Source organism: Ranitomeya variabilis, chromosome 2, assembly GCF_051348905.1.
Source record: "Ranitomeya variabilis isolate aRanVar5 chromosome 2, aRanVar5.hap1, whole genome shotgun sequence".
Taxonomy (NCBI): domain Eukaryota; kingdom Metazoa; phylum Chordata; class Amphibia; order Anura; family Dendrobatidae; genus Ranitomeya; species Ranitomeya variabilis.
Window position 1 is genome coordinate 136,585,376 of NC_135233.1, and position 21,768 is coordinate 136,607,143.

At 39.4% G+C, this 21,768-nt stretch overlaps 1 protein-coding gene across 2 annotated transcripts in view; it reads right to left on the reverse strand.

Annotated features, from left to right (window-relative positions):
• Positions 1-21,768, reverse strand: part of TTC27 (tetratricopeptide repeat domain 27) — a 522,480-nt gene that overhangs the window by 303,486 nt on the left and 197,226 nt on the right. For both annotated transcript variants that reach the window (XM_077283015.1, XM_077283016.1), the window contains one exon: positions 14,453-14,565. In XM_077283015.1, coding sequence (XP_077139130.1) covers positions 14,453-14,565 — 113 coding nt within the window. The remainder of the gene's footprint in view (positions 1-14,452; positions 14,566-21,768) is intronic.

Sequence of the window (21,768 nt, forward strand, 5' to 3'; positions counted from 1 at the left end):
ATCCAAATTGCTATACCCAAGTATAATAAAGCATATTAATGGTTGCTGTAATACAACGAACTTACATTAATTGTGAATGGCAAAGTCCCACCGCGACCCCGACAGCGCCGTTTCGCCAACTGGCTTCCTCAAATAAGGGGCATAAATGTCTATACTGAACGGCTAGGCGTTTATATCTAACTCCAACAGCTGTGAATAGTGTCGGCATAATTGAAAGAGGAAGTGCGCATGCGCTTGTATACACGCCTCCCATAGTAAGAAGTGACTTCCGTAACCCTGCGCCTGGAACGCAAGCGTGACACGCTACGCCTTCCTGCTGGTACAGGGCAGGAAGTCACTGGGACACCATCAACCTGCGCATGCGCCGACAAAAAGCCGAGACTCTGGAGGAAAAGGAAGATACGAACGCAGTGGTAAAGAGGAATCTAATAGAAAGTAAATGGAATAAAAAAGGCAGCGACTAACAAAATCTAATGAAACCTCTCTGAATAGATGCTAAAACTAAGAACTGACTACATAATAAATAAATTAATTAGATATAATAACAAAGATATCAAGTGAAAAATATATATATATATAGTGAATAATTAATACATATAAAAATAAATACAAAAAAGATGATACTTAAAGATACAACCAAATTAATTGGTAAAAAATTATTATTATTATCGTAAAAAATACCACAGTAATTTTACAAAAATATAATAATAAAATTAATAATAAAATAATTAATAATATAATAGAAACATATCGTGCAAGTGATTGACCATTAATGAAACTAATATAAATACAAATATTTGTATACCAAGTGTAATATTCACACAAGTGAATAGCCATTAATAAAACTTATAAGCACCTATACCAATATCTAATACCATAGTATATAAAAAACATATAATTTTTGTAAAATTACTGTGGTATTTTTTACGATAATAATAATAATTTTTTACCAATTAATTTGGTTGTATCTATTAAGTATCATCTTTTTTGTATTTATTTTTATATGTATTAATTATTCACTATATATATATATATTTTTCACTTTATATCTTTGTTATTATATCTAATTAATTTATTTATTATGTAGTCAGTTCTTAGTTTTAGCATCTATTCAGAGAGGTTTCATTAGATTTTGTTAGTCGCTGCCTTTTTTATTCCATTTACTTTCTATTAGATTCCTCTTTACCACTGCGTTCGTATCTTCCTTTTCCTCCAGAGTCTCGGCTTTTTGTCGGCGCATGCGCAGGTTGATGGTGTCCCAGTGACTTCCTGCCCTGTACCAGCAGGAAGGCGTAGCGTGTCACGCTTGCGTTCCAGGCGCAGGGTTACGGAAGTCACTTCTTACTATGGGAGGCGTGTATACAAGCGCATGCGCACTTCCTCTTTCAATTATGCCGACACTATTCACAGCTGTTGGAGTTAGATATAAACGCCTAGCCGTTCAGTATAGACATTTATGCCCCTTATTTGAGGAAGCCAGTTGGCGAAACGGCGCTGTCGGGGTCGCGGTGGGACTTTGCCATTCACAATTAATGTAAGTTCGTTGTATTACAGCAACCATTAATATGCTTTATTATACTTGGGTATAGCAATTTGGATGTGTTTGTGGCTCATCTCTATTAGGAGATTTTTCTCCTACTATATAGTCTTATGCCATATGCCTGTGTTTCATTAAGGGATTTTTTTTCCTCATATGCAGGGCTGTGTACAGGTCTATGGGAACACATGTTTCTGGATATTTAGGCTTGCCTCTTATCCAACTACCTATGTATACACGGTCTCTTTCTTAGGCATTTTTTTGGCTGTGAAGTTTTTTATATATTTGCACAGAGCCGCATTGTTTCCTTGCTGCTCACATATTATATACATTATATATGGTTGTTGTTATTGCACTAGATTATTCATGATATAGTCCCCAGCGGTTTGTTTTTATATTACATTCTCCTGTTTGACATTATTGCATTTTATGTCTTTTTTCATTAAATAAATGATTTTAATTGTGTGAATTTTTGGCCTATGCCTCTTTATTCCCTATTTACATCTATATGGGGAATTGTGTATTAATATGTATGTGTTGAGGTGTGCATTACGACGTTTTTGGACCTATGATAAAAATATAGTTAATTTTCTGTTTTCTAACAGATTGTCCCTTTGCTATAATATGGACCTTAAAGCCAGAGAAAATAATTGGCGGTCCAAGGCTTCAGATTTGTTCAAACAGGGGGTGTTTTCAGGACCACAAGATCTTTCATCAGAAAATAGGGATCTTTTTAATCAGTACAGAAATGCGGTGCAGAGAAAAACCAAGATATGGTGGAATAAAACCACGTTAGAAAATTATGTGATTCGTAACATTGTGCCAAGAGGTTTGCGGGTGCAAGTTTACCCTTCGTTTGATCTGGAGGATTCAGAACTGATATTGAGGTGGAAAAAAGCCGCTATTTCTTGTTCAATAGAATTTATGAAAATCATTATTGATAAAAATACAATGAGTATGAATTTATTAGATAAAGAGATTGAAGAAGTACACCAAATTTTGAAAAAACAATTAGTGGCTGACAAAATGGAGAATTTTATACAAACTTTGGAGAAAGAGATAGACAAAAAAGAGGCTGAAATTAGTGATCTTAAACTGAAGAAATTTATTAGAGACTCTAATGATTTTGAAATGGATAAAATCTTCAGATGGCAACTCCCTAAGAAGAAAAAATCCACTATTATTTCCGGATCTAACGTGGCAAGTTCATCTTGTGAACAAGCTTCATATGCTGAGAGTAGCACCTCGTGCAGTGAGGCAGAGAGTTCTGGAGAATACTCTTTACGTACAAGAGGGTCAAATAGAGAAAATAGGAGATATCCTGATATCTTCGATAACAAGAAAAATAACAGACGTGGCAATGATAAATTGAAGGTAATCAATCTATCAGATAGAACTTTGACGACATCACAGGTACATCTATTAGAAAAGGGTTTAACATTTTCACCTTCTTCATATTTAGATAAGTTTGAAGTAGTCAAAGACTTGCATTTGTTTGCACGCAAGATTATTTTGCAGAAAATACATCACAGGACTGATTTGGATGAACTTTTCCCTACTGAGGTTGAGAAAGAGGCTTTGAGATGTTTAGAAGAACTCATGGAGGAAAATAATAAAGAGGTGGAGGGTAAGTTCCCCATGCAACTGCTAGGAAAATCTAATAAATTTCCCAGCCTCAGTACATGCCCAGCGGTAGATGTGTTTGTCAAAGTTATGACTAGGGAGGTTGAAAGCCTATTACCTGTTCCTAATTGGATATCTAATCTTGATGCCAGTGAGAGGAGGGCTCTTAGAGAACTGCAGACATGGGATGATATCGTCATTAAACAGGCAGATAAGGGTGGCAACACGGTATTGTGGCCGTGTAGAATGTACGAAAAACAGGCTCATAAGATCCTCCATAATGCAAGTTGTTATAAAAAATTATGCTACAATCCACTAACGGAATTCCAACATGAATTGGTTATGATTCTCGAGTCTGCTTTTAATGACGGTATCATCCCAAAAAAATTGGTTGAGGTGGTGACAAAATTACAGCCCAGGATGGCAACATTCTATTTGTTGCCGAAACTGCATAAAAATCCGATAGACCCCCCCGGCAGGCCCATAGTGGCAGGAAATGGCAGCCTTTGTGAAGTAATCTGTACAGTCATAGATTATTACCTTAAACCGTTAGTACAGACGCTCCCATCTTTCATTAAAGATACAACTATGATGTTAAAACAACTTGATTCTGTACAGTTGGAGAAAGAGGCCGTCCTAGTTACAGCAGACGTTGAAGCGCTATATTCCTCCATCAGACACGAAGATGGTCTAAGAGCAGTATCCCACTATCTGGGAGAAAGTAATCTTGAATCTTCACTCATTGAACTTATCCTCACTCTCTTGAAATTTGTTTTAGAGCATAACGTGTTCATTTTTAATAAAGATATTTTTATCCAGAAACAGGGCACGGCGATGGGGGCCACATGTGCCCCCTCGTACGCAAACCTGTTTATGGGATATTGGGAACGCCTTATTTTTCAAGTAGAGGATGAGGATAGTCAAGCCATACAAGGGTGGAGTCGCTATATTGACGACATCCTGTTCATCTGGGAAGATTCCATTGAGAAATTAGATGCTTTTATGACTAAGTTAAATCAGAACCAATTTAATATAAATTTAACGTATAAATATGGAAGAACTGTTGATTTTTTAGATCTGAAAATAAAAACTTTGGGAGATGGTAAGATAGTGACTGATGTCTTCAGAAAGGCCACAGCTACTAACACCTTATTACACGCTTCCTCAGCTCATCATAGATCCACCATTAATGGAATACCCACAGGACAATTTCTTAGGATCAAGAGGATCTGTTCAACTGGAGAAGACTACGAGAAACAATCATCAGAACTTTCAAGACGGTTCCATGACAGAGGTTACAGTAACCGACAGATTAAAAGGGGACTCAAGAAAGCTAATAAAACCCCTAGAGAAGAACTTATATATGGAATTGGACGTAAAAAGGAATCAAAGGAAAATAAGAGTGAAGTTAGATTTATTACCAGATTTAACAAGCAGTGGCCCGAATTAAATAATATTATGCAGAAACATTGGGGGATCCTACAATCTGATCCTGTACTGAAGCAGTTGTTACCCAATCGTCCTTTACTGGTTGCGAAGAGATCCAAAAATCTGAAGGATCTACTTGTGCACAGTCATTACGAGAAGGGGGGCCTAATGTCTACTATTCCTGAAGGTAATGGTTTTTTTCCATGTAACATGTGCAAAGGATGCTATAATTTGGTTAAATGTAAAACGTTTACTAATTTTGATGGCTCAAGGACCTTTGATATACGGAAAAAACTTACATGTTCATCTAAAGGTATTATATATCATGCCAGTTGTCCGTGTAAAAAAATATATATCGGATTAACAACACGTGAACTAAAAATAAGGACTAGAGAGCATGTTAGAGATATAGAGAAGTCAGTAACTGAACTTGACCCTAGTAAATTAAAGACTTTACCGAGGCACTTTAGACTACATCATCATTCGGACCCTAGGGGCCTAAAAATTAGAGCAATAGATCAGGTCCATTTGGGAGTAAGAGGGGGAAATTTGGCTAAAGCCCTGGCACAAAGGGAGAGTAAATGGATTTATCTTTTGGGAACAATGGCGCCACAAGGTCTCAATGAGACTTTGGGCATTAATGCATTTTTATAAATTGTCTAGTTATTCCTATTCTTGTTGGAAACAATGGTGCCACAAGGTCTTAATGAGACTTTGGGCATAAATGCATTTTTGCTAATTGTTTGATCATTCTTCCTCTTGTTTTATCTATCCGTATTTAATGTACTGTGTCTCGTAACACTTGCGGTTATTTTCCATAAGTTTTTGATGGTCATATGAGGGTGGTCCTGTTTTAATTGTGTGTGTCTATATGTTGTACTAATTTTATCTTTTTATATTTATTGTATTAGCTATCGGTAGCAACTTACCTTTTTGGGATCTCTCCTGTCTTGTTCCATTTCGGAGATGTATCATCGGATATCCGCGACATAGAAGATGAAAAACTAAAAGAAAAAAGAAATAAACAGACGACTACATTAATTATTTATTATCACGTTGCACTTTATATTTATGTATTAGATACATGTCTGTTTACACTGTGTATATATATATAAATGTATTTTTATATGTTTTTTATATACTATGGTATTAGATATTGGTATAGGTGCTTATAAGTTTTATTAATGGCTATTCACTTGTGTGAATATTACACTTGGTATACAAATATTTGTATTTATATTAGTTTCATTAATGGTCAATCACTTGCACGATATGTTTCTATTATATTATTAATTATTTTATTATTAATTTTATTATTATATTTTTGTAAAATTACTGTGGTATTTTTTACGATAATAATAATAATTTTTTACCAATTAATTTGGTTGTATCTATTAAGTATCATCTTTTTTGTATTTATTTTTATATGTATTAATTATTCACTATATATATATATATTTTTCACTTTATATCTTTGTTATTATATCTAATTAATTTATTTATTATGTAGTCAGTTCTTAGTTTTAGCATCTATTCAGAGAGGTTTCATTAGATTTTGTTAGTCGCTGCCTTTTTTATTCCATTTACTTTCTATTAGATTCCTCTTTACCACTGCGTTCGTATCTTCCTTTTCCTCCAGAGTCTCGGCTTTTTGTCGGCGCATGCGCAGGTTGATGGTGTCCCAGTGACTTCCTGCCCTGTACCAGCAGGAAGGCGTAGCGTGTCACGCTTGCGTTCCAGGCGCAGGGTTACGGAAGTCACTTCTTACTATGGGAGGCGTGTATACAAGCGCATGCGCACTTCCTCTTTCAATTATGCCGACACTATTCACAGCTGTTGGAGTTAGATATAAACGCCTAGCCGTTCAGTATAGACATTTATGCCCCTTATTTGAGGAAGCCAGTTGGCGAAACGGCGCTGTCGGGGTCGCGGTGGGACTTTGCCATTCACAATTAATGTAAGTTCGTTGTATTACAGCAACCATTAATATGCTTTATTATACTTGGGTATAGCAATTTGGATGTGTTTGTGGCTCATCTCTATTAGGAGATTTTTCTCCTACTATATAGTCTTATGCCATATGCCTGTGTTTCATTAAGGGATTTTTTTTCCTCATATGCAGGGCTGTGTACAGGTCTATGGGAACACATGTTTCTGGATATTTAGGCTTGCCTCTTATCCAACTACCTATGTATACACGGTCTCTTTCTTAGGCATTTTTTTTGGCTGTGAAGTTTTTTATATATTTGCACAGAGCCGCATTGTTTCCTTGCTGCTCACATATTATATACATTATATATGGTTGTTGTTATTGCACTAGATTATTCATGATATAGTCCCCAGCGGTTTGTTTTTATATTACATTCTCCTGTTTGACATTATTGCATTTTATGTCTTTTTTCATTAAATAAATGATTTTAATTGTGTGAATTTTTGGCCTGTGATTTACATAAGCCAGAAATTGTGTGAATTTTTACAAAGTAGCAACATTTTTGCGGAGATGTAGTCTAATCCCCTAATCACCTAACAAGTTAACTTTTTTAAATCCAAGTGGGTGTTACCACATAGTTTTCACTGGGAGTGTGTACTTCTTTCTCCTGTATGATGCTAAGAAAAAATAAGCATGCAGTAACACAGTAGGCAGAATCCAGCATGATTAGAAAGCACAGATGACTAGCATCTTTAAGATAAGGTCTTTGCTGGGGGAGGGGCAGTGCAGCCGAGTTCAGCTGTGTCACATTACAAATCCTTCTTATCAGCTCTCCTCTTTTCATAGCACTGTCAGCTCTGCTGTACGGCCTCTTCCCTCATACTGCCAGTCCAAAAATGTGTGACTATCACCCTTGGTGGATCCAGTTGGGTGAACATATAGGAGTAAATCAATTCCTCAGAAACGATGATGAGAATGAGGGTTTTTATTCATTTGCATTTCAATGACGTACCAGAGTTTTTATCAAGTAAAAAAAAAAATGTCACGGCATTTGTTTTTTTTTCGGTTGATAAAGGCGTCCGTATGGCATTAAAAAGCGTTGTGAATACAAAATCTTATTCTCATCATCGTTTCTGAAGAATTGATTTTCTCCAGCAGCACAGCCCACCACGTGTCGATCCAAATGGATCCAATATTTCCTGGATGACTTATCCACCAGCAGCAGCTGTTTTTCTTCATGCCTACATAGGAGCTGTGCCTGTCACAATTTCACCAGGTGAGCGTAACCAGCACTCTCCCTCCATAGGGTAACACTCTATTGTGCGTATCATAAATAACCCCTTAAAAGTTTAAATTTTATTAGGTATAATCTAAAAATACCACTTCCCAGTGAGAACAAAAAATGAGGTCTGTCCCATCATCAGGGCACCTGCATCAGTGACCTCCGGTTCATCATATCTATATGTGCCCCCTGAGGAACCGTATGACGGGGAAACGCGTCGGGGCGTCTGTTGACTAACAGCTAAGTGCTCGGTCCCCCTTTTTTTTTTGGGGGGGGGGGGACAATATTTTTCTCACTGGCTGTCTTGTGTCAAACTTTGTTTCTTGTGTTACTATTTTAGTTCAGTGCTCCATGCATAAATATAGACACCTACTATCATTTATTATCTATATGCATCTGTATATCATTTCATTCTATGCGTTGTTAGGCATAAGGATACTGGCTGGATGTTTTAGGCATATAATTATGACAACTGTATATGTACTGCCAGCAAGTTGGTCATGCATGGGTTTCAACTAATTTGGACTGAACCAGGTCATTCCTTTATGCTTTTTTCCTCCCATTTTTTTCATCTATATATGGGCTCTTTCTAGTCACTGTGGGTCACAATGACTGGATAAGTAGTTTGAATGACATTGTATATTGTCCTGTGTGGGACGCTATCAAGGGAGGTTATTTGGCATTTATTGTGCACCTAGTCTTCTTCTGCCCTTCCTTCATCCCTTTTATTGCTTTTTGTTTTCCCGCCTGTAGCTGGTTAGTAACGTTATAGGGCCAGCAGGTGAGAGCCGTCGCGGAGTGGGGGCGCCAAAAACATCTATCAGGGTGCCAACCTCCACAGGCCAGGAAGGGATAGCAGGAGAGTGTAGGGTCAGGATATCAGGACAGGTGCACTTGTTAGGTCTATTACAAACGTTTTTTGTTCTCACTGGGAAGTGGTATTTTTAGATTATACCTAATAAAATTTAAACTTTTAAGGGGTTATTTATGATACACAATTTGATTTTCCCTTTGATATATTATTTTGTTGTATGTCTTCAACACTCTATTGTGCGCTCAGTTTCCCACTCCTAAATGAACACAGTATCACCCCCTATGTCTATTGTAATCACTCTGCAGTGAGATCAGAGCAGACTGTCATTTTCCAGAATAGGCAAGTTACTCCTGTGTGAGACATAGTGTCACGATGTGACTGAAGCAATGTGAAACGACCCAACAGTTGGTCAGTCACCAACAGCACAACACACAAGGGAACACCAGGGAAACTATAACAACGGTGGGCCCTGTTGATAGGGAACGGGGAATGGACACCTCCTGCACTCACCTGAGGATGTGCCCTGATCTTATTATCGTCCCTATACGGGTTCTTTCACCCCGTCACCAAGCAGGATACCTAATCCCTCACTTGCCCTGCACCTATCCCTAAGTAGGGAACTGGCAGGTGAGAGCACTGGTCCCACCGCTGCACTAATACAACAACAGGAATGGAAAGACAGAAAACCAAAAGGGACAGGGTAAAAAATGCAACACTTAGCTCCCTCTGCTGAGAAGCACCGCACAGCAGAGTAAGGCACGAGAAAAGCGAACTCAGCAAAGCACCACTGCACCCAGTAAGCTCCTTCCTCCAGCTTGGTCGGTGTAGAATGCACTAACACCGACAGTCAGCTGATGCATCAGGTGACCTCTTGAAGGATGGTCGGAGTGGTCACCACCCAAATCAGCTGACCCAGCTACAATGCAATTACACCAGAAGGCCACCGGGGAAAAATTGGCCTGAAAAGAATAAAGCTTTAAGTTGAAGAAACGAGATCTGCCACAAATCCAAAAATGGATCATGACACACAGGGACAGCTCTCATCTCACTGCAGAGAAAAAACAAACTGTCTCAGCACTGGCAGACATAATTGTGATTACTGACACACTCAGTAATCAGGAGTGCTAACTTAAGGGTTAAACTCAGCTATGTACTGTCTCATTCAGGAGGTTAGACCAGGAAATCATCTGACATACTGAAGAATCTGCTCTAAGCAGTGGTGGGGCATGTTCTTCTCTCTTTTGAGTATTGTCGCCTGTTCATGATTGGTGAGAGTCATACAGGGGGAAAAAGTACACACCCCCAGTGAAAACTGTCTGATAACACCCACTTGGACTTAAAAAAAAAGTTAACTCGTTAGCTGCCAAATACTACAATAAAGAAGGGGGAAAAAAGAGAAAAAAAAAACCTTTTATTCCACTTATTCCAATCCTCTGCAGCTACTATTACATGGTGCAACCAGATTAACATGGAATATTTGGTGAAAGGTCCTCGGTAATGAAAGATGTAAAAAATTTCCTTAAGGGTTCTGAAAACACTTTTAACAACTTTTGCATTATTCACACATTAGTATCTTTGATCAGTATTTCATCAGCATTTGTATGCCAAAAGTTCCAATTCTGGTTTTGGCTTTGGCATGCAATCACTGATGCAAAATACTGACCAATACTGGTGTGTGAATAGGCCCTGATACTTTGTGGTCAAAATCAGTACGAACTAAATTATTTCTTGCGTCATGAATGTTTGATAAATTCTTCTCTGCATTAACTTGAAACCTTTTTGAATGATTTTTACTAATTGTAATAGCAGACATTTCTTACACTATGTGAACAGGAGACACCAGATTGGCGGTCTGAAGATTAGGAGTCATTCATGGTCATAATACGCAATGACTGGGAACATCTGGAAAGGGCAAGGAGCTGAACGCTCATCATATTATTGTATAGCAAATAAAAAAAGGAAAAGAAAAGTATACTTCTTATATATGACCTCGTATGATTATACTACTATTTTTTTATCATCCAATTTTTAGATTTTCACTATGTCACACCTGAAATATAAAACAAGAGAAAGTCTGATCCTAGATCTTACTAGGATGAATGATTAACAAATCTCTCTAGTAGGGAAATATTTTGCCATGTCATTACTGCGGAGATGGAAGGGTTATGTAACCTGAGACAAAAGCATCCAATTCACACCTAGAAAGCTGCCAAGCCACAGATTACTCCATCTGAGTGAACACATGGAAATATTCTTATCAACGGGAACTTCAAAAAGAAAAAGCATGTCTTGCTCAGGGTAGGGAGGCTTTTTCCCTCTCACTGAACACTTCATAGTCATAAATGATTGAGGAGGGTTTCAGCTGGTCAAAGAGAAGTTACATTTTAATGCATACAATTTCGGTTTTAGATTGTACTAACTAAAACGTTTAAATATTTTTTTTTACATCCTGACCACCAGTCACCTGACTATGTAGCTCATTAGTGGTTGCAACAATGAGGTCATTGCTGGTTGGGACACCATTGCTTCCGGTCTGGTACAGACCATAAGAGAGGCACCGTTGGAGTGGGGGTCGAATTGTGACGATAAGTATGCCTTCTATTTTTCTTTCAGCATGTTAGCCTAAAACTGCTCACATTAAAATTAAAGTGGAAAATGATTTTAAAGAATAACTCTGCACACAGACTACAGCACCTCTTCCAAGCATAGGACTGACATCAGGCGATGCTACATGGGGTGCAAGGAAGATGACTGTGGGATGTTGAAGCAGTACCTTCAATAGATCTTTGTTGGTGAGACATCATTGTCCAAGAGTCATGGGTCACACAGCACTGTGCAAGTTTTAGGCAAGTGTGGAAAAAATTCTGCAAGGCACGAATGCTTTAAAATACAGAAACATTAACAGTTTATTCTGAATAGTTAACAAAATGCAAAGTGAATGAACATTAGAGAAACTTAAATGAAATCAACACATAGTGTGAACACTAGTGATGAGCGAACGTGCGCACATAAGACGTTATCCGAGCATGCTCGTGGGCTAAGTGACTGTCTTAAGTGTGCTTGAAAAATATGTTCGAGTCCCCACAGCTGTATGTCTCGTGGCTGTTCAACAGCCACAAGACATGCAGGGATTGCATAGCAAACAGGCAAAAGATCAGTGGTTAGTAGTGATGAGCGCAAGTGCTCGTTGCTCGAGTATGCATCGACTATTGTGGGTGCTAGTGACAAGTTCGAGTCCTGGCGGCCGCATGTTTTACGGCTATTAGACATTAGCAAAACATGCGGGGATTGCCTGATAATCATGGGCAATCCCTGCATGTTTTGTGGCTGTCTAACAGCTGCAAAATATGGGGCCGCGGGGACTCCAACATGTCACTAAAGTACCTATGATACTCGGTGCATACCCGAGCACCCTAGACAAACTCAAGTAACGAGCACTTGCGCTCATTACTAGTGGTTAGTGTTTGGAACAACATCCCAGACAAGTTCCTTAAAAAAAACTGTGTGCAGGTGTACCTAAAGGAATTGATACTATTTTGAAGGCAAAGTGTGTTTACACTAAATACTGATTTGATTTAGATTTCATCTTTTGATCATTCCCTTTGTATTTTGTGAATTGATACAAATAAACTACTAACACTCCTATTTCTAAAGAATTCTTACATTGCAGCATTTTTTCCACAGTACTTTACATAACATAACTTATGAACTCAAAGATGTGCTACAAGTGTGGAATTCATTTAAAGGTCAAATTCTAAACCAATCAGAAACAATCTCTTAAAATAAATTATTTGATATGACCCTTTACTTTTGGTCAGTTGGTTTTCTCTGGCATTGAAGTGATGCAGTTAGACTGGACTGGGCTATTTCGCCTGATTACTTGCTGCAACACTGCATTTCATACAAACATGCCGTAATGTTATTACATTCCCATTACAGATACGTGCTATTGTTTATGGGCTCTCACAACTTTACTATGGCAACTAGAAAACTAGGTCTGGCAATGGCAACTCTCTCGTATTCGGCAGCTGGGTACCACATTACATTACAAAGCATGGAGCTGAGCTCACACTAACAGCACCAAGTCTCCATCATTTCCCCAAGTAAATCCACACGAGCAAGAATAGGGTTTGTCAGAGGATGGCAGCTATTGCTTCAATATTAAAATCACCCAGAATTATACAGGGCTCAGAATTTACATGCTACAGCAGAATATATGGTAACCTGTCCATATGCAGTTTACTCCCAGCACAGAGCCGATTGTAGAAGCATGAGTGTAAAAGGAAATAAAGGAATAGGGACGATATACTGCTGTGAGTGCTAGGGGACCCTGGTTGGCAATAACAGGGCACTGTTGTAAAACCTGCCATGATAAGAGGTGGGTAAGACACTTCTGTGCTGCATACAAGCCACTGCTCTACTATGGGAAAATGCTCTTGTAACCCAAGCCTCAGTAATATTCCTCCAAGCCTGCCTTAGGCCCCTTTCACACATCAGTTTTTTGCCATCAGTCGCAATTCGTCGATGCCGCATCCGTTTTTTTTCTCATAGACTTGTATTAGCGATGGATGGCCTCACGTTTCATCCGTCAAAAATTGTTAGTCTGGCGGCAGGAGACAATGGACATAGTAACGTTTTTTGTGTCCGTCGAAAAATCAGACAGCGCCGTCCGTCGTTTACTAGAATGGAAGCCTATGGCGCCGGATCCGTCAACTGACGGAATCCGGCGACGGATTCCGTTTCTTTTAACTGACCATGCTCTGAGCCAATTAGCCAGATCCGCTAGTCGCATTAGTCGAAAAAATGGATCCATCGCATCAGTTTTTCACAATCTGCCAACGGATTGGGACTGACAGCAAAAAACTGATGTGTAAAAGGGGCCTTAGTTCTCGACTATTATGCTCCAAATACTTTGCAGGGAGATGTAGAATGCAGACTTTTTTTTGTCTCCTCCTCCAGTGGCTTCCTAATATGACTATTGTGTACTACTCATCTAGTGACCATCTAACATCAACTTACTAATCCAAACCGCAGGATTGGTGGCGGTCTCAACGGTGGGATCCCTGATGTATAATAAAAGTTTTATTCATTGGAAGAACTCCTAGTGGATGACATGTGGATGTTGCATTGTGCTTGGCCTACCACGACCCACAAACTACGGGAGAACCACGCTTGATGTGAGTCATGCCTAGAATGCCCCTTAAAATTCTTCAAGTAGTCTGCTGTATTTCCAGAACTTCTGCCAGCAAGGCTGGTTTGTGATCTCGGTTCAATGCCAGGCAACATCAAGTAATATGGGCAGATTGTGCTGTAGATTTCAACTGAAGACGTAAAATAAGCAGCAAAAATCCCCCCAAAAAGACACTTTTTTTCTGCTATTTGTGGATAAACTATTGATAACCCTTTTCACACGTCCTATATATTATTGTATTTTGTCATAAATATTCAGTGCAGAATCCTTAACAAAAATCTACTACAAATCCATCATATCGCGTTAAGCGAAGGACTACAAGAACAACAATATATTATTACTGTTAAAGTATGCACCAAAAGCAGAAATGTAACCAAAGTTTCCTAAACTGCTAAGGCTCAATGTACACTTTGCAGTTTTTAATAGTCATATGCAACAGTATATCCTATAGAGGGGGGTATATAATTGCAAGTTCAGTAATCACCTTGGTTTTTTTAATTCATACCCAAAATGGTGCCAACGTACAAAGTGTAATATGGGTTGGTTTTAGTATTTACAGACGTTCTTCATTGTAAGCACTTTAGTTAATGGTGTGCAATATTATTACATTTATATAAGAAAATGAAAAAGAATCATTTCCCACTTACCAAACCCCAAGAATAAGAGCCAGCTCTTCTGCACACAGATCAGGCATCTGGAATTGATCTGGATCTGCTAGCTTGATTTTATTAAGGACCGTGTCATCCTGTAACTCTTGGTTCTGTAAGGAAAAAGTCATAATTGAAACCATAAATGTGAAGATCTTGTAACATCACACAACACTTATTACAGAGATTCAGTCTGGTTACAGATAAAATTGATAAGGCTTTGTCTGCCCGGTTCATAAAACTAGAATATAGACAGAAAACACAGATACAGAATTGTCTGAAAGTGCCTCATCCAGCAAGTCATTCTTGCCTACAGACAAAAAATGTTATAGGAGATTTATGGCATTTTTATGAATATTGTTTAAAGGACGTGTTCAGTTTCTGAAACAAAAAGTGTATAATAAAAAGGTTGGACACTACTGGAAAACCCTTCTCAACAGCTCCATTATCCGTCATAACATAAAGCAAATGGCATACTTACTCCAGGACTGGCGCTGCTCCTCTGATTGTAGGTCCAGCAGAGAATTATGTACTTTTTTATGGTATGATGAGCAGTGGAGAAGTTCAAAAGGGTTTGTCAAGTAGTAAAACAAAAAAATAAATTAAAAAAGGTACTCAACTCTAAGAACCCTAAGGGTAAGTTCACATAGGGCGTTTTTGCATTTTTTTATGGTAATTTTCAGCTGCTTTTTACAGTACCATTGGTTTTTTGTTTCATCAGGATTTTGTTCTTTGCTGCATTTTTTCGACATAGAGCATGTCACTTCTTTCAGCGTTATTTCAGCGTTTTTGACCCACTGACTGGAATGGGTGTTGAAAAAACGCTGCAATTATTTGCTGCGTTTTTGCTGATGAAAAGTCTAGAACATTAGCATGGACAAAGAGAAAAAAAGCACTAAATCTGCAACAAAAAACGTACCAAAAACGCAATTAAACCTGCGTTTTTGCAGCAGCTTCTTTCCTGCCAAGAAGATCAGGTTTTGCTGCAAAAATGCCCTGTGTGAACTTACCATAAGGCTTTGTTCCCACAAGGAGTATTTGGTGAGTTTTTGATGTTATAGATTTCCTGCACCTATGAGCTAAATAAGGTTACTTGCATTTTTTTTCAATTTGCTATTGACTGCGATTTCCTTGGCAAAGGAGAAGTGCTCACTAAGGATATGTGTAGACGATCAGTGAAAGCTGTGTAATTGTGCAGCGTCCAACCCTCAGCGGCCTGATGTGACGGCGTAGTGGATGGGAGTTCAAGAAATCCCATGCCCACTTTCTGTCCACAGATGCCCCTGGCTCACCTGTGGAGACGGACGTGCGGCGCATCTTTCCACACATGTCAATTTCTCTTGCGGAGACGCTAGACTGTGAGAAATTTCACCAATAGAATGTATTGGACACGGTGAATCAGCGTGGTTCAGTGAACACATGCAGATTCACCTGCGTTCAATAGACGGCAGCGCTTTGGATGCAGCCAACACCCGCTGCATACAAAGCACTGCTTCTGCCTGATTGTCTGCACATACCCTATCACAGATTTAAACACATCTGTTAACAATATTTGAGAGAAAAATGCCATTTGTGTACATAGAAAAAGTCTTAGATCTTTGAGTTTAGCTCATGAACAATGGGAGCAAAAACAAACGTGTTGCGTTTATATTTTTATTCAGCATATAAATCCTATTCACTCTGCTGAAACGCTGTGTTTTCCTTTTCTCACAGCTAAAATACGCAGTATCAAAAACTCATCTTGGGAACTTACCTAAGTAAGCAAGCAGCCAAAGAGAGACTTCATGAAGGGGTTCCCATATGGAGCAACAGTGAAGACCCACAGAGAGACACTTGCTCTGGCAAACAAGGCTGTCAAATGGAAAAGTCAGGCCACCATGTAATACTACTTTCCCCCTGCAGTGGAAGTCTCCCATTATTATTACTAACTTTTGGTTCAAAGTAAACCAATATGAATATTGTAGAAAACACAAGGCTTTGATCAGCTTTAATCTTTACATTTAGGATATGTGCACACATTGCGGATTTTGATGCGTTTCCGCAGCCTTTTTGGACGCACGGAATTGCATCAAATCCACAGTGTAGTGCACCACGAATGTTAGTCAAAGGGAAATTGAGAATTGTTGTGCACATACTGCGGAAAAACCCCTGCAGATTTGCAGCGTTTTATTTTCCGCAGCATGTCAAATCTTTTTGCGGACCTGCAGCATTCCTGCACCCATTGACTACCACTGAGTCAGGCAAATCTGCAGCAAAACAGCAGGTTTAAAAAGATATGCAATTTTGCTGCAGAGTTGCCTGCGAGAAACGCTGCAGATCGGGAGGAGGAAGAGTGTGCGAGCGGAGTGTGGGTGGAGACTGTGTGTGTGTGGGCGGAGACTGTGTCGGTGCACAGAAGATGTGCGTGTCTGTGTGCGGGTGTGTGTGCGGGTGTCAGCGTGTGTGTGTGTGAGTGTGTGCGGTCTGTATGCAGGCAGGCATCGTCCGATGGGACTAGTTGTAATCCCATCGTTCAGCTACTTTGTAAAAAAAAAAAACACATACACACATATACAGTATATACACACCACACAGCTAATCCTCTCGATCACCTGTAAAAAAAAATAAATAAAAAAAATAAAATAAAAAAAACAACAGTATACTCACTGTTCCGATGTAATCCATTTAATAACAAGTGTCCTACGATAAATTCCGCAGTGTATCACTCCACTGTCAGAGGTCGCGGTCACTGGCAATGCTGCATGGGAAAATTCTCAAGCAGCGTTGCCGTAAAGTGAGAGCTTGAACTCAGGTAACCTCTCCAGTGATGCACTGCAGGAGCCATTGTCTCCTGTAAGTGTCACTGGAGGCCTATAGAGCAGTCACATCTCCTGATGTGACAACTCTATAGGGGAGATCGTCATGGGACACTCGTTATTAAATGGACTGCGTCGGACCAGGGAGTATTTGTGTTGGTTTATGTTTTTCCTTTTTTTTTTGCAGGAGATCGAGGGCATCGCATGGATTAGCAGAATAATAAATATGGGAAAAATGTGTTTAGTGTTTTATTTCATTAAAATACTTTATTCTGACTGTGTGTTTATTTAAACCTTTACCAACTATAGGATTAGTAATGGATAGCTGTCCTATTGACACTTCTCCATTACTAAGCCGCCTTGATATCACCTTACAATACAAAGGTGACATTAACCCCCTATTACTCCATATGCCACCAGTACAGGGCAGTGGGAAGAGAGAGTCTAAGTGCAGGAATTGGCGCATCTTATAGATGCGCCATTTCTGGGGTGGCTGTGAGCTGGTGTTTGAAGCCAGGGGGGAAGGGCAATATCCATGGTCCCTTACTAGGCTATGAATATCAGCTCGCAGCTGTCTGCATAGCCTTTTCTGGCTAATAATTATAGGGGAACCCCAGGTCATTTTTTTTGGGGGGTGGGGGCCTGGTCTCACTATTTTAATAGCCAGTAAGTAAAGTAAATATACAGCTGCAGGCTGATATTCATAGCCTGGGAATATCCATGGGTGTTAACCCCTTCCTAGGCTATAAACATCGGCCCCCAGTCACTGGCGCAGAAAATTGCATGGGAGCCCACGCCATTTTTTTCCTATTTTTTTTAATTAAACAGATATTGCCTTTAAGGCCAGGGTCACACTTGTGAGAAACTCACACGAGTCTCGCACCTCAATACCCAGCACTGCCGCAGGTACTCGGGACCGGAGTGTGCAGCTGCATATACAGTTAGGTCCATATATATTTGGACAGAGACATTTTTCTAATTTTGGTTATATACATTACCACAATGAATTTTAAACAAAACAATTCAGATGCAGTTGAAGTTCAGACTTTCAGCTTTCATTTGAGGGTATCCACATTAAAATTGGATGAAGTGTTTAGGAGTTTCAGCTCCTTAACATGTACCACCCTGTTTTTAAAGGGACCAAAAGTAATTGGACAATTGACTCCAAGGCTATTTCATGGACAGGTGTGGGCAATCCCTTCGTTATGTCATTCTCAAATAAGCAGATAAAAGGCCGGGAGTTGATTTGAGGTGTGGTGCTTGCATTTGGAAGGTTTTGCTGTGAAGTAAACATGCGGTCAAAGGAGCTCTCCATGCAGGTTAAACAAGCCATCGTTAAGTTGCGAAAACTGAAAAAACCCATCCAAGAAATTGCTACAATATTAGGAGTGGCAAAATCTACAGTTTGGTACATCCTGAGAAAGAAAGAAAGCACTGGTGAACTCATCAATGCAAAAAGACCTGGGCGCCCACGGAAGACAACAGTGGTGGATGATCGCAGAATAATCTCCATGGTGAAGAGAAACCTTTTCACAACAGCCAAACAAGTGAACAACACTCTCCAGGAGGTCGGCGTATCAATATCCAAATCTACCATAAAGAGAAGACTGCATGAAAGTAAATACAGAGGGTTCGCTGCACGGTGCAAGCCACTCATAAGCATCAAGAATAAAAAGGCTAGACTGGACTTTGCTAAAAAAAACATCTAAAAAATCCAGCACAGTTCTGGAATAACATTCTTTGGACAGATGAAACCAAGATCAACCTCTACCAGAATGATGGAAAGAGAAAAGTATGGCGAAGGCGTGGTGCAGCTCATGATCCAAAGCATACCACATCATCTGTAAAACATGGCAGAGGCAGTGTGATGGCTTGGGCATGCATGGCTGCCAGTGGTACTGGGTCACTAGTGTTTATTGATGATGTGACACAGGACAGAAGCAGCCGAATGAATTCTGAGGTATTCAGAGACATACTGTGTGCTCAGATCCAGCCAAATGCAGCCAAACTGATTGGTCATCGTTTCATACTACAGATGGACAATGACTCAAAACATAAAGCCAAAGCAACCCAGGAGTTTATTAAAGCAAAGAAGTGGAATATTCTTGAATGGCCAAGTCAGTCACCTGATCTCAACCCAATTGAGCATGCATTTCAATTGTTAAAGACTAAACTTCAGACAGAAAGGCCCACAAACAGCAACTGAAAACCACCACAGTGAAGGCCTGGCAGAGCATCAAAAAGGAGGAGACACAGCGTCTGGTGATGTACATGAGTTCAAGACTTCAGGCAGTCATTGCCAACAAAGGGTTTTCAACCAAGTACTAAAAATGAACACTTTATTTAAAATTATTTAATCTGTCCAATTACTTTTGGTCCCTTTAGAAACAGGGTGGCACAACTCATTGTGGTAATGTCTATAACCAAATTTGAAAAATGTTGTCTCTGTCCAAATATATATGGACCTAACCGTATTTCTATGCAGCTGAACGGTCTGGTCCTGAGTGCCGGCGGCTGTGCCGGGTATTGAGGTGTGAGACTCGTGCGAGTTTCTCTCAAGTGTGACCCCGGCCTAATGCAGATTTTGTGTGTGTGTGTGTCTTTATTTAACGGTTTATGTACCATTTTATAATGTTTATTACTAAACATCGGGCTTGGTATTATATATCCATCACATCAATATATCTATCTATCTATAGATCTGTATATCTATCTATAGATCTATCTACAGTTGTGGCCAAAAGTATTGACACCCCTGCAATTCTGTCAGATAATACTCAGTTTCTTCCTGAAAATGTTTGTAAACACAAATTCTTTGGTATTATTATCTTGATTTAACTTGTCTTAAATGAAAAAACACAAAAATAATTGTCCTAAAGCCAAATTGGATATAATTCCACACCAAACGTAAAAAAGGGGGTGATGTGATGCTTCTCCAATTTGTGTAATTAACAGCACCTGTAACTTACCTGTGGCACCTAACAGGTGCAAGGCTACAAGTCTATCTCCAAAGACCTGAATGTTCCTGTGTCTACCGTGCGCAGTGTCATCAAGAAGTTTAAAGCCCATGGCACTGTGGCTAACCTCCCTAGATGTGGACGGAAAAGAAAAATTGACGAGATTTCAACGCAAGATTGTGCGGATGTTGGATAAAGAACCTTGACTAACTTCTAAACAAGTTCAAGCTGCCCTGCAGTCCGAGGGTACAACGGTGTCAACCCGTACTATCCGTCGGCGTCTGAATGAAAAGGGACTGTATGGTAGGAGACCCAGGAAGACCCCATTTCTTACCCCGAGACATAAAAAAGCCAGGCTGGAGTTTGCCAAAACTTACCTGAAAAAGCCTAAAACGTTTTGGAAGAATGTTCTCTGGTCAGAGCTTTTTGGGCAAAATCTTCAACAAAGAGTTTACAGGAGAAAAAAAGAGGCATTCAAAGAAAAGAACACGGTCCCTACAGTCAAACATGGTGGAGGTTCCCTGATGTTTTGGGGTTGCTTTTCTGCCTCTGGCACTGGACTCCTTGACCGTGTGCATGGCATTATGAAGTCTGAAGACTACCAACAAATTTTGCAGCATAATGTAGGGCCCAGTGTGAGAAAGCTGGGTCTCCCTCAGAGGTCATGGGTCTTCCAGCAGGACAATGACCCAAAACACAATTCAAAAAGCACTAGAAAATGGTATGAGAGAAAGCACTGGAGACTTCTAAGGTGGCCAGCAATGAGTTCAGACCTGAATCCCATAGAACACCTGTGGAGAGATCTAAAAATGGCAGTTTGGAGAAGGCACCCTTCAAATATCAGGGACCTGGAGCAGTTTGCCAAAGAAGAATGGTCTAAAATGCCAGCAGAGCATTGTAAGAAACTCATTGATGGTTACCGGAAGCGGTTGGTCGCAGTTATTTTGGCTAAAGGTTGTGCAACCAAGTATTAGGCTGAGGGTGCCAATACTTTTGTCTGGCCCATTTTTGGAGTTTTGTATGAAATGATCAATGTTTTGCTTCTTGCTTCATTCTCTTTTGTGTTTTTTCATTTAAGACAAATTAAATGAAGATAATAATACCAAAGAATTTATGTTTACAATCATTTTCAAGAAGAAACTGAGTATTATCTGACAGAATTGCAGGGGTGTCAATACTTTTGGCCACAAATGTATCTGTCTACAGATCTATCTATCGCTCTATCTATCTGTAGATCTATAGATCTATCTATCTTTATCTGTGTGTGTAAACATTATTCTTCAATGGACTTTGTAAATGAAGAGGTTGTACAAGAAATGACATCATAATTCTTTTTTTTTGTTAAATAATAGATCTTTAATTAGCCTACAAAAACGTATACCAATCTGCATGAAAAAAATGCATGAAAATCCGCATCAAAAACACACAAAAAAAGCATCAAAAACGCATCAAATCCACGCAGGTTTTTACAATAGTTTTCAGCCAAGAGATGCAGGAGACCCCATGCCATTTTTAAAAAAATTATTTATTTAAATAATTAAAAAAAACAGCGTGGGGACCCCTA